This window comes from Phocoena phocoena, chromosome 2, assembly GCF_963924675.1.
Source record: "Phocoena phocoena chromosome 2, mPhoPho1.1, whole genome shotgun sequence".
Taxonomy (NCBI): domain Eukaryota; kingdom Metazoa; phylum Chordata; class Mammalia; order Artiodactyla; family Phocoenidae; genus Phocoena; species Phocoena phocoena.
The window spans coordinates 83386965-83399619 of record NC_089220.1 but is presented as its reverse complement, the minus strand read 5'-3'; the positions used below and the strand labels follow the sequence as shown (position 1 = coordinate 83399619).

The window sequence follows — 12655 nt, the reverse complement described above, 5'->3', positions numbered from 1 at the left end:
TTGAGCAAGCGTAAGGGTCTTAAATATAAACTCTTTCTCACATCTGTGAACTATTATTATTGCCATTTTGCTGATAAAGAGATTTAGACTTTGAGAGGTTGCCTGAGGTCACATAAGTAGCAGAGGTGGCATCTGAATCCAGACGCATTGAACTACAGAACAGATGCTCTTAATCACTTCCCACAGAAAAAGCCCAAAGAACATTTTGTCAGTAGTTGAATTGTACTGGGCCACGTGTGATGCTAAAACTGGCAGACTTGTGTATTTCTTTTACCAGAGTGGCTTGTTCTGTCATGAGATGGCCTTGAGGTATCACACAGGGTGGCTGGCATGACTGTTGATTTTTGAGTGGAACTGAGGTGTGACTGAGCCCGTGGGAAGCAGTGAGATGCGTCCACATTGAGGGCTAATCCTGACAAGGCCCCCAGATGAATCATGGCCTCCAGGCTCTGTGCTCCTTGAGCACAGGGCCATTTCCTTCACCCTGGTGTCACCAGTACCAAGCCCATGGCTCTAGGGGACACTGGTCAATGTTCAATGAATGATAGAGGCTTAGAGCACAACGGTCATCATTTAGGCCAACCATTGGATCACACAACTCTGTAACTGGTTTCACTTAAATTCATGACCATAAATATCAAGTGAGCCCTCACATTCCCTGGCAGTCTGACAACACATCTTAAATATGTTCAGTCTCTGATGATTTCACACTTTCTTCCAAATGTCCAGCACCCTGATTATCTTTGTGGCTTTTGGTTCTCCAGGATCTGTACCTGTTTGTAATCCTCTGTTGTGTGGGTCTTGGTGAAAGGCAAGGAATATAAAAGGGTCAGAGGGTCACTCCCTCACCTACCCCAGGACTTGGGCTCAAGCATATGATCGAGGATTGGCCAATCTGGGGCTTGCAACTAGGACTCTGACTTTTGAGCTAGTGAGACCAAGGGCCACGGCTCTTTAGAGGCTATTCATAGTGGTAGTCATTGCAGGGTAGTCTTCTGCTGGCAGCCCTATAGGAGGAGTTTTCACCAGACCGTTCCAGTCTGTACTAGTTCCATGGGCATATGAAGATGACTCCCCAGTTTGTAGTTATAACTTTTACCTCTCTGCTGAGCTCCAAACTTGTATATGCACTTGCTTACTTAATGGTTCCACTTGGATATGTAATAGGCATCTCAGATATTACAAGACCAAAATAACTCTTTTCATCTTCTTATAAAACTATTTACTTCTCATGTCTTTCCTATCTTAGTAAATGGCACCACCACCCACCCAATTGCTCAAATTCAAAAACCTATGAGTCACCTCTGATTTCTCTTTTCCTCTTAATGTCCACAGCCAGTTGAGTACGAGTCCTGTTGACTCTACCTTCGAAGTATACACTAACCTGATCGCAAATGTTGCTAGCACCTGGACTTTTGCAATAACTTCTGCAGTAGCCCCCAACCCTTCACCAAGATATCTATGTCGCAATACCTGGAACCTGTGACTATGTTACCTTACATGTTTAAAGGACTTTGTGATTAAATTAAGGATCTTGAGATTGGGAGATTATTCTGGATTATCCAAGAAGGTCCAATATAACCACAAGGTTCTTATAAGAGGGAGGCAGGAGGATCAAAGTCAGTAGTAGGAGATGTGACAATGGAAGCAAGAGGTGGTAATGATGTGAGGAAGGGGTCACGAGCCAAGGAATGCAGGTGGCTTCTAGAAGGACAAGGAAACAGAGTTTTCCCCTGAAGCTTGCAGATGGAATGCAGCCCTGCAAACACATTGATCTTAGACTTCTGACTTCCAGACCTGTAAAAGAGTAAATTCATGTTGTTTTAAGCCACTAAGTTTGTCAGATGTGTTACAGCAGCAATAGGAAGCTAATACAACCCTCTAATTGGTCTCTCCATTTCCTGCCTTGTCTCTACAATGCCTTATCTACACCACAGCCTGAGGATCTTTAAAAAGCTAAATTGGATTGTCACTGTTCTGTTTAAAACTTCCTTACCAAGAAGCTTTTCTTTGTATTTGGAACAAAATCCAAATTTACCAGGGCCATCGGCCCTATATGACTGGTCAGTGGATACCTCTCCAAGCTCTCCATACTCCTTCACCCCTCCTTCCACATGGCACCTCCACCCCACCCCCAAGCCTTGTGGACATGGGGCAACTTGTTTCCCCACTGGGGCCCTTGTTCTAGCCATTCCCTGTGTCTGGAACACTCTGTTCCCAGATTTTTGAATGGCTAGTCCCTTTAGCTTTCAGCTCAAAGTTCTCCTCTTTAGAGGGATTTCCCTGACCCCAACCTAAAGTAGTCCCCCTGTCACTCTCATTTGTGTCATTCCTGTTTAGTTGTCCGCAGAGCACTCTTTATCTGAAGCTATACTTACTAGTTTACTGTTTATTTCCTCACTACTCCTTTAACCCAAGTTTCAGGAAACCAGAAACTTGTATCCTGCTGTAGCCCCCTCTCCTATAACAGTGCCTGGCATAGGCTAAGAGACCCTCAGTGAAAACCCATTGCATGATTTCATGCTTGACTTTTCCAAGACCTAGGGTTCAAGTTGGCTACTGGCAGAGCAGGGCCTACACCCCAGGTCTCCAGACTGAACCCAGAGCTGAAACTGAGACATGGCTCCAGGCCCTCTTGCTAGAGCTGGGGCCACCCAGCCTGGTCAGAGAAGAGGGAGAGTTCAGAGGGAACTCATGGAGAGTTCCCGCCATGGGAACTTATTACAATGACAGTGGTAATGAAAATAGCAGCTAACGTTATCGAGCACGCTCTATGAGCCAGGCACTGTTGTAGTGTTTAATGTAAGTTCATTTGCTCTTCACAACCACACAGTGAAGTGGATACTATTATTATAGGTTGAGGAAATTGAAGCACGGAATAACAGTACAGCTGAATATACACAACTATAGGTTTCCATCAGATCCCTCCTGTGCTCTCTCAACTCTCTCCCACTGCTTGGGTTAGAGTATTTGCTTGTCTGTGAAATCAAGCACAGCCCAAGGGCCTCGGGGTCGTTGCCTTCCCGGGACTGGAGGGGGCGCCCCAGAGCGCAGGCGCGGGGCGGGGCGGGGCGGGGCGGGCGGGCAGAGGGCGGAAGCAGGGATTGGGTGGAAGAGAGCTGAAACCTAATAGCGGAAGTCCCGCCCAGCCGGGGCGAAACTTCCGGCTCCAACGGCTTGGGACTTAATGCTGACGGAGCAGAGCCAGCAGCGCCAGGATGGTGCTGCTGGAAAGTGAGCAGGTATAGCCAGAGCTGGCCGGCTGAGGGACCGATACTGTTTGGGGCTTAGCTCGGGACCTCTGTCTCCTTCTGCGGGAGGGACTGGGACTTGCCGAGGCGGGGGGCGGGGGGTGGGGGTTGGAGTTGCCTAACGGGGCCGGGCTTCTTGTGTTCCAGTTCCTGACGGAGCTGACCAGGCTCTTCCAGAAGTGCCGGTTGTCGGGCAGCGTGTTCATCACCCTGAAGAAGTGTAAGCAGCTGTGGATGCAGCAAGGCCGGAAGGGAGCTGGGAGGCCGAGCGATGCCCCGGCCCGGGTGCCCAGTGACTGGGAGCCACAGGCAGAGTCTGTCTGCCGCGCGTCCCCGCCTTCCCGTACCTTCCTCCATCTGGTACTGGCACATTTAGGGCTGAGGGGCCGGAGAGTATTGGGGATTGTGGCTGGTGCGGCCCCCAGCACTTAGCCACCTAAGTCAATTCCGGTTCCAGGGGGCCCCAAGCATGTCAGGTCTCGTATTTTTGTCAAGGATCCCAAACCGCGCCATGATTAGTGAGATTTAGTCTGCTTTGATATTACAGTGTTCCCATCGTGGAAGTGGCAGGTTAGGTTCCCAAAGTGTGGGCAAGGCGTCTGTAATAGCAGATAATGTGGTTAACAGAACTAGATCAGTGGAGGTGGATTAGGTATCCTCTTGGAATCGTTCTCCTACGTTTTAACTCTTCGTCTACCTGTTAACCACGTCTGTGGCTGTGTTCACCAGGATGTATTTTTCATGCAGATGATGGTCGAACTAAACCCATTCCAAGGAAGGGTTCTGTGGAGGGCTTTGAGCCCTCAGACAACAAGTGTCTGTTAAGAGCTACTGATGGGAAAAAGAAGATCAGCACTGTGGTGAGTTCAATTCTTAATGCTCCTAATTTTGGAGTTTAAAAACTTGAATTTAACTTGAGGGATATATCTGAACCAGTTTTTTTTTTTTTTTAAGTTATTAAATAAAGCCTAGTGTGTAGCTCCCCAGCTGTTTTGGGATCAGGGTCTTCTTTTATTACCTTAGTAATAGAAAACCCAAAAGCAAAATTAAAACGAAGAAGGTAGAAGCCAAACACTTGTTAGAAATAAAAATTAACATATTTGTCCTTAGAGTAGCACTGTTAAGGAGCAATTGGCATATTTGATTCCTTATTCCTTTACTGTGCTGGGCCTTCAGTGAACAGTTTCTTGGTATCAGATGCTTTTACTTTTTTTTTTTTTTTTTTTTTTTGCGGTACGCGGGCCTCTCACTGCTGTGGCCTCTCCCGTTGCGGAGCACAGGCTCCGGACGCGCAGGCTCAGCGGCCATGGCTCACGGGCCTAGCCGCTCCGCGGCATGTGGGATCTTCCCGAACCGCGGCACGAACCCGTGTCCCCTGCATCGGCAGGCAGACTCTCAACCACTGTGCCACCAGGGAAGCCCGATGCTTTTACTTTTAAGCTGATTGTTCATTTATCTTTGTGGTTCATGTACCAAACATGTATTATATTAGGCTTTGTATTTGAGAGCATATGATTTAGTCAAGAGTTCCAGTATTATTCCCTTTCAAAGTGGAGGTTGAATATGGCAAAGCAAGAGACTGCTTGGATTCCAAACGAATACTTCTTTATTCTGCTAGGGCAGAACCAGACCTGCCCTCTAATCGCATCAGCATAGGATATTCATGATAATGTATGCCATAATTAGTTGATGTCTCCCATTACCAGTTATCTTGAGAAGACTTTTACAGTAAAGCAAGCTTATGTGGCTTTTAAAAATAAAGTTGGGTGTCATGAAATACGGAAAACTAAGGAGTCTTCAGAGGTAGAATTTCTTTTGTTGTGGTAGCTTGTGTTTTGCTTAAATGGGCCTGAATTAATGGTAGGTTTAAAATAAGATGGGGAGGGAGTAATTTAAAAGTATCTTGCACAAAAGATTAAGTCCTTTGACGTCTCTCAGAACCCTGAGAGAAAGTCAGTGCCATGTGTGTAAGAGATTTCAACAGAGGCAAGAGGCAAAGCTTCTTAAGGAGCCCACTTCTGCCTCTTTCCCACCTTGGTACAATTCTCAAAGTGCAGAGCTACTTTGCTTGTTCCTCAGGCAGAGGAAAGTGGAGTAGAAAAATGGCTTTTAGTGTATTATGACCCCTGCAATTGGGAAGAAATATTTTTAAAGATTAGGATGTTGTCTTCCCGAGGCTTTTGAGTTGTTATTGGGTGAGGCAGATGATTCCTATGTGGATAACAGGGGTGACCTTTTCCCCATTCTTTTCCAGGTGAGCTCCAAAGAAGTGAATAAGTTTCAGATGGTGAGTGTCTGGTGTTCTCTGTGTCTCGTTTCTCAGGGCAAGAGTCAGCATAATAATTAACAGTGGCTTAAGATTGCTATTTAGGTTCACTGCTCTCCTGTGATGTTTTACCAGTAGTTTACAAGTAAAAGCTGCCAGGCTGTGAATTCTACTTTCAACGCTGATATTGTCTTTTTTAGCTAGATTTTGTCGTCTTAGGCTTCAGATATGCTCTTTGTATAGTATAGCTGAATAAGAAGTTGCCTGTGGTTTTCCATGTTTGCTTAAAAAAAAAGTAAAAAACATGCAACTCACTAGTGGGTGTTGTAGAAGCTGCTATAATGTGAGGGTGTTTTCCTTACACCATTTTCCTTAGGATACAAGTATCCCCGTGGTATTATATGCTTTATCAGATAGGCTTTCTGATTTTGGCTACCCTAAATCCATTATGGAAGCACAGCAGATGCTCCACCAATTTTCAACTCTTCCCACTAAGGTCATGCTCTGTGTCTTTTAGGCTTATTCAAACCTATTGAGAGCTAACATGGATGGGCTGAAGAAGAGGGACAAAAAGAGCAAGAGTAAGAAGAGCAAAGCGGCGCAGTGAAGGGCACCAGGTTTCCTGCTTTCACCAGTTAACCACTGAGTTGCTATTTTTCCTTTGGTTTTTACTTTTGGCCACAAAGCTGGGTTTCTGATTCCTCTACAGTAACTGTTTTCATGTGAGATTAGGGTCATTTTTGGATGGAAGAAGGGCTGCAGTGTTTACAGGGTAGTTACAAGAAGCCAGTTTATTTTATATCTGGCTAAGTGGTCTGTGTTGTATGGTTGTATGTTTCTGGATAATAGTTTACAGTCTCTGTAGCCGTCTGTGAAGAGCACTGTATCATTAAACCTGTATTTATCAGCACTGACCATCTTTTATTCCTTTTCCCATCCCATAAAAAGTTTCTGGCAATAGCTCCTCATTCTGGAATGACTGATTATGAATAGGCTTTAGGCCCTGTCTTATGAGTTACTGGAATTGAAACCTGACAGTTTTATAAAAAGTTGTGTTATTTCATGGGTATTTTTCCCAACTTGGCTGTATAATTTTTTTTTTTTTTTTTTTTCTTCTTGCGGTACGCGGGCCTCTCACTGTTGTGGCCTCTCCCGTTGAGGAGCACAGGCTCCGGACGTGCAGGCTCAGCGGCCATGGCTCACGGGCCCAGCCGCTCCGCGGTATGTGGGATCTTCCCAGACCGGGGCACGAACCCGTGTCCCCTGCATCGGCAGGCGGACTCTCAACCACTGCGCCACCAGGGAAGCCCCTTGGCTATATAATTTTATCATCATAGTTCCTTTAGCAAATTTGAATGAGTTCTCATAGCCAAATGAGAGTTTGCTTAACCAAACTAAGGATAAGCCTATTACAAAATCATCAAGAATAAAGATTCCAAGTTAATGATGATATTTGATTTCTTTATGCCCTTTATTTTAGACATTTTCCTGTGCTCAGTATATAGGGCTGAGAAGAACAAGGCTGTTTTCTTGTGTTCTAGCTCCACAAAACCTTTAGTGCTAATAGATTTGCAATTAAAAAGCAACAGATATATGAAAACATTTATTATATTCAAAAGATAAATTTATAATATATTACACATGAAAAACCTACAAAGCTCAACTCTGTAGGACAGCTTCTTAGAACGTAAAGCTAATTTAAAACAAACAATGAATGTACAACATTTTATAGTATAAGCTCCTGTCTGTTTGAACAATGTAATGATCGTTCGTTCTTTAGGATTAAAATAAGATTCTGTAGTAGTCATCTCTGTAGCTATACAGGAACAGCACAGACACCCTGCAAAAGAAGGGAGAAGACAGGATCAGTATAATGGTAGAGAACAGAGTTGATAAATAATTTTTAGAACACTTTAACTGTAGGAGTTTTGTGTAATCAACAACAATATGGAAGGCCAGTCACTAAAAACATTACATAAGTTTTAGAGAAGCTGTGACTGGCAAGGGTCCACAGTATAAGGGTCTACACAAGGAGCCCACCATTCACCTCACAGGCTTTGTTGTTTCCTTTTAAGTGGATGATAACATGAACAACTGGCAAGGGGACATAAAACAAAGTAGTCACACTTGTTTTCGTTCATTTAAATGTTTCTAGGAGTTACCTGGGTGATTAAAAATTATAACTGGTGCAGAAAAAGCATTTGAAAAAACTCATACCCATTCATAATTGTAAAAAAGTAAAACAGAAAAACACCCTTCAGAAAATGAGTAATTAAAATTATAACTGGGACAGCTGCTACCGGGACCACTGCGTTTTGTTATTGACAGGATCATGACTGATTCACAGTCCTGATTACCAGTTGCAGTTCTAATGTAGCAACTTATCAGCCATCTAACCTCAACATGACAATAAGGTATTTGTCACTTTAAAACCCCTCCTTGGGAAAAAGACCCCAAAAAACAAAAAAACCCTCTGAGTTTTAACCCATGTTGAAATCTGCAATGCCTAAGTAATAACTTACTTTTTTTCTACTTTGATGTTATAAATTTCATCACAGACTAATTTGAGGTATCTTTGCTTTGGCAGGCGTGACAGCAGCTGCTTCACAGTTGTGTTAAATGCCTGTTCATCAGCGTCCCACTAGGAAAAAAATAGATAAGACTTAACAACAGATACTAGGGTTTATTAAAACTGGTTTTTTCTGGGTCACTGATGAAACGTCAATGCCATTCCCCCCTTTAAATGTACTGAAAAGATCAGTTAGAGGGACAGAACTAATGGGGAGACTGCTAGGGTTCTTCCTTTGAAGCACTGAGTTTCTTTACAAGACCAGTTTACTAGATCCTGACTAACAGTGCTGCAGCCCCAGTGTGCTCACGTGACTTTATACCAGTTATTTCTGCCAACTGTTGACTTTCTGTGAAATGGAGATACCACCTCTGATATATACCCATTTGAGTGTCTCATAAAGCAGTAAATTCCCAGTATATGCTTATTTACCAGACAACAGAATACTAGTGGGGAGGGGAAACAGGGAAGGGGGAAGTCAGCTTATAAAAGAAGCTACAAGGATATACTGTACAGCACAGGGAATATAGCCAATATTTTATATAAATGGAGAATAACCTTTAAAAAAAAACAAACCAAAACGTAGTATGAGATGTTAGCTCTGGGGCAGAGTTCATTTTTCATCTAACTTAATCTGTGACTAAACACTCTGGATAGACAAAAGCATTCTTTGGTGTGACGTTGCAAAAATCACCTGTAGTTATTCTTAGAGTTGAACATTCTAACAGCAAAGCTAAGTATTTACATTTTTTTTAAAGTTCAATTAGGCTATTCGATAATAAGGCGAAAAGCATATGAAAAAGGACCTAAATTTAATTTTTACGAAAAGATCTTCCATGTAGTTCTAGTTCTGCAAATGAGCTTCCCTAGTTGGAACAAAGGTTTATAGAAGCGGCACAGTATAGTAGGTAAGAACATAGATTCCACTAGTCTGCCTAAGTTCATATCCTGGCTCTGCAACTTCCTAGTGAGGTGAATTTGAGTAAGATATCTAACCTGTCTGCCTCCCATTCTCCATAAAACGTACAATGATTCCATTTATCTGTAAAATGGGGATCTATAAGAAGGTAACACATGTATCCCTTGGGGTTGTTGTGATTAAATGAGTTAATATTTGTAAAGTGCTTAGAACAAGGCCTGCCACAGCCTGACACACAGTAAAAGCACTAGGTGTCTGTTAAAATCATCTCGGAAATTCAAAAGAAAGTCACTAGACAAGTGTGATTCCCTCAAAATTTGATTTAGTAATACATATGTCACATAAAAGGAACAATGTTACCAAATTCCTGGAACTGCCAGAAAAATACCTAATATCACAAAGAAAATAATGCCATTTTCAACTTTCTTTTGGCAAATCAACAGCTTCGGGATTTTGAAGGCCATAATGCAGAAGAGTTCATCTTGCTTACCTCTAATGATAGAAACTGTAAGATTGTTTCTTTGGGTAGATCCACCTGTTGATACACAAAAATGTACATCATGTCAGGGAACCTAGGCAGCACCTACTGACTTGTGCCTATGGTGTCACTTTGGATGGAGCAACGTGAATGGGATGCTCCCGTGCTTATTGAACTGGACAGTGATGCGATCTCAGCACTGGTGAAGTAATACTCCCAGGCCCCACACATCACACCCCACAGGTTTGACACCGCTATCTGCAGAGGCCCGAAACATTTAGAAAAATGATGATTTTCGTGTTCAGTCCCCTTCCCCCCAATCTTTCAGAGGAAGAAACTAGGAGAAACGGGCCTGCATCCCAACGCTGCTAACACTGAGCAAAAAAAAAAGCCCTGACCTCCGAGGAAACTACTTTGACAGTATGGACAAAAGCCATCCTCAAAAAGTTAAAGAAAGTGACTTACAGCCAAAATTTCAATTTCACTGCTTTTCTGATGCAAGTTAGCAAGGGAGGTCTGAAGTCGGGTTTGTACCTAAGAAGAAGAAAGCATGTTAGAATTCAGAACCTGTCAAACCAAGCCATCTTTCTTGCCATTTCATTTCTTATTCTAGGAAACAATCACAGGTGACAAACCCAAGCCTAGAAGGGATCCCAAATATTATATAAGGACTTGCTCTTAATCCACCTCAGTAAGATGAGTGTCTAGCCTATTATAATCTCAGGGGAAATGAGATTTTTATAGCCTATCTTGATCATTTGTTTACTAATCCACCTAGCTGCTTATTTCTTTATAATTTTGAAATGAACCTAATAAAAGCTCAGTACTGTAAAATAGTGCATGTGGAAGCGGGGAGATTTTAGTATTAAGCTAGGTTTAGAAAAAGGGGACAGTGACAGCAATGAGAACATGGAACTGAAATATGGTAGAAAGATATGAAAAACAAGTTTCTACCCAACATCCTGAGAAACAGCCAGGAAAGCTCACAAAATGAGGTAACTCGATCTTCTGTATTTCAATCTAATTACATTCCTAAATAATGACTGCTCTCCTCAAACCTTCTTCCCAAATGAGGCCAGTGTCCCACCTGTGCTCATTAGCCTTGTCCTGCACTTCCCTTCCCACTGTCCCTGCCATTTGGAACACTCTCATCTTCCCTCTCTGCCTATTTACATCCTTCAGGGATCACCTCCACGAAGCCCGTCTTGATCATCCGTGCAGACACTGATCTTTGTCTCTCCCCCATGTCTGTAGCACACTCTAACACTCATTCAGTGTACTTATTAATTCAGCATCCTATTACTGATCTCCTTCTATTTTCCAACTATATAATGCATATGCTTCGGAGGTTATACACTCTTCAAGGACTGGGGCCCCGTCACGTCTTTTCTATTTTACCTGGCACCGAGCACGGAATCAGGCAAAGAGCAGATATCAAAAACATGTATGCAGGGAGAAACCTGCCCCAAGGCTTGTGGTAGATCTCTTCTGCTTTGTTATTTACAACAAAACCAAACAAACCCCATCTGCTGTTAGAGCCGGATCAGAAAGTTTTTGTTTGGATCCAGTAATTCTGACAACAGCTGCATCTAGGTGCCCACAGTGTACACTGACGCCTCTTTGGAGGACAAATGGGGCAGAATCCTGGCACCAGAGATGCTCCGTGTTGATGGAATTTTCAGAAGTCACCAAGTTCAGGAAGTGGAAAGAAAAACATTTCCAGGAAACTGTTTCTTTTCCTCTCCTGTTCTCTTCCTCCTTTGTAGCTCACAGAAAGCCAAGGAAACTCTGACCACATACCTGAGTTTCATACCGCCTCCTAGCACTGGCTGACAGCTTCTCTGGGGCTACCACGCTCACAATGGGAAAAACTGTTGCTCCATGGATTTCAAACAAACCTGAAACAGACAGTTTCAGCCGTTATGGCCTCATCTGGTCCCACTTTCTATAACACACCACAGAGATGGCGGAGACGATTAGAATCCACTCGGGAGTGATTCTATGGACTGGATTGTGTCTGAGCTTTGTGTTCTCTCTCTGCAACTGCCTGCACTTGACCAGGAGTCCAGAACCCCACCCAACCCCCAGCAGTTCTGACACTTCTGTCGCGATCACCAGCCTTCTTTCCTCAGGTGGGAGGTGACAAAGGCATAGAGAGGCAGTACGAGCCAAACCTCATGAACCTAAGAAAAAAACCAGACAGTATTTCCCAGACTCTAATACTTCTTTAAATTCCTCAGAGCATTTGAAATCTGATGGTGGCACAAAGTCCAACAGAAATGAACCCAGAAGACCCCATTCTGTTAAATGCCAAGTATGTCTTCTCGTGGACTTCAATGGGACATTTCTTTTTCAGTCAGGTTGACAGATGTGGTGAAACGAAAGGTGTAAGTATCACCACTGTTCCCTCTTGGCTTTCATGAAAACAAATGTATACAGTGTCTTTCTCCAAGGCATTTCAAAATGCTTTTCTTCAATCTTCCATATGGGGAAAATGTATCTACATTTGACCTATATAATAAACTGAATCAAAGGAAGATTAAACCACTTGTGAAAAGACAGAGATATATCAGGACCAAAAGAGTCACCAAACTTCTAGTGGTTTTATCATTTTCTAGAATGTGGGTTTCAAAGGGATAAATTCCATTTGGTATAACTAACTGTGTATTTGTTACTTTAAGAGTATATTTCTGAGGCAGTGAGTTAGCCACAGTCGTAAGTATTTAGAGCAAACACACACACACACACACACACACACCCACACAAGCATTATTATGTTTAGGTTACAATTAGTAATTATACCTGAAGCATTAGAAAATGACCCCTTCAGATTTTGTACTGCAAGATTATCGGAAGCTTCTCTAAAAACAAGCAAACAAAAACAGTTAAATAAACAGTCATTACGACAAAACAACACAGATAACTTACAGTGAGCTATACTTAGAGGGAGGCTTTTTTCTATTAAATATAAAAATATTTAATAAATATTGGTTATTAGTGGAGGAAAAACAAAAACAAAAAAATTTGCACTTAATTATGCTTTTGGTTAAGAGCAAATAAAAATGATCAAGGCTGTCACTTCAGATTAACATTCTAGAGACAACATTCTGATTTATTCAGCTGGGTGTGAAGTACTGGCTCAACATAAGAAGCTAATTTCAATGAAATATAA

General features: G+C 42.7%; 2 protein-coding genes across 2 annotated transcripts in view; one reads left to right on the top strand and one right to left on the bottom strand.

The window, feature by feature from the left end:
- The first annotated feature begins 3156 nt into the window (after positions 1-3156).
- On the top strand, positions 3157-6586 carry SRP14 (signal recognition particle 14). The gene is made up of 5 exons (XM_065872369.1): positions 3157-3242; positions 3399-3471; positions 3999-4111; positions 5506-5538; positions 6035-6586. The coding sequence occupies exons 1-5, from the start codon at positions 3219-3221 to the stop codon at positions 6122-6124; spliced, it is 333 nt and encodes a 110-aa protein (XP_065728441.1). The 5' UTR covers positions 3157-3218; the 3' UTR covers positions 6125-6586.
- Positions 6587-7299: 713 nt separating this feature from the next.
- The window catches only part of EIF2AK4 (eukaryotic translation initiation factor 2 alpha kinase 4), a 113916-nt gene continuing 108560 nt past the window's right edge, over positions 7300-12655 (bottom strand). Inside the window, exons 34-39 of the mRNA XM_065873047.1 lie at positions 12286-12344; positions 11284-11381; positions 9949-10017; positions 9496-9540; positions 8040-8158; positions 7300-7357 (exon numbers count right to left, since the gene is read on the bottom strand). Coding sequence (XP_065729119.1) covers positions 7300-7357; positions 8040-8158; positions 9496-9540; positions 9949-10017; positions 11284-11381; positions 12286-12344 — 448 coding nt within the window. The remainder of the gene's footprint in view (positions 7358-8039; positions 8159-9495; positions 9541-9948; positions 10018-11283; positions 11382-12285; positions 12345-12655) is intronic.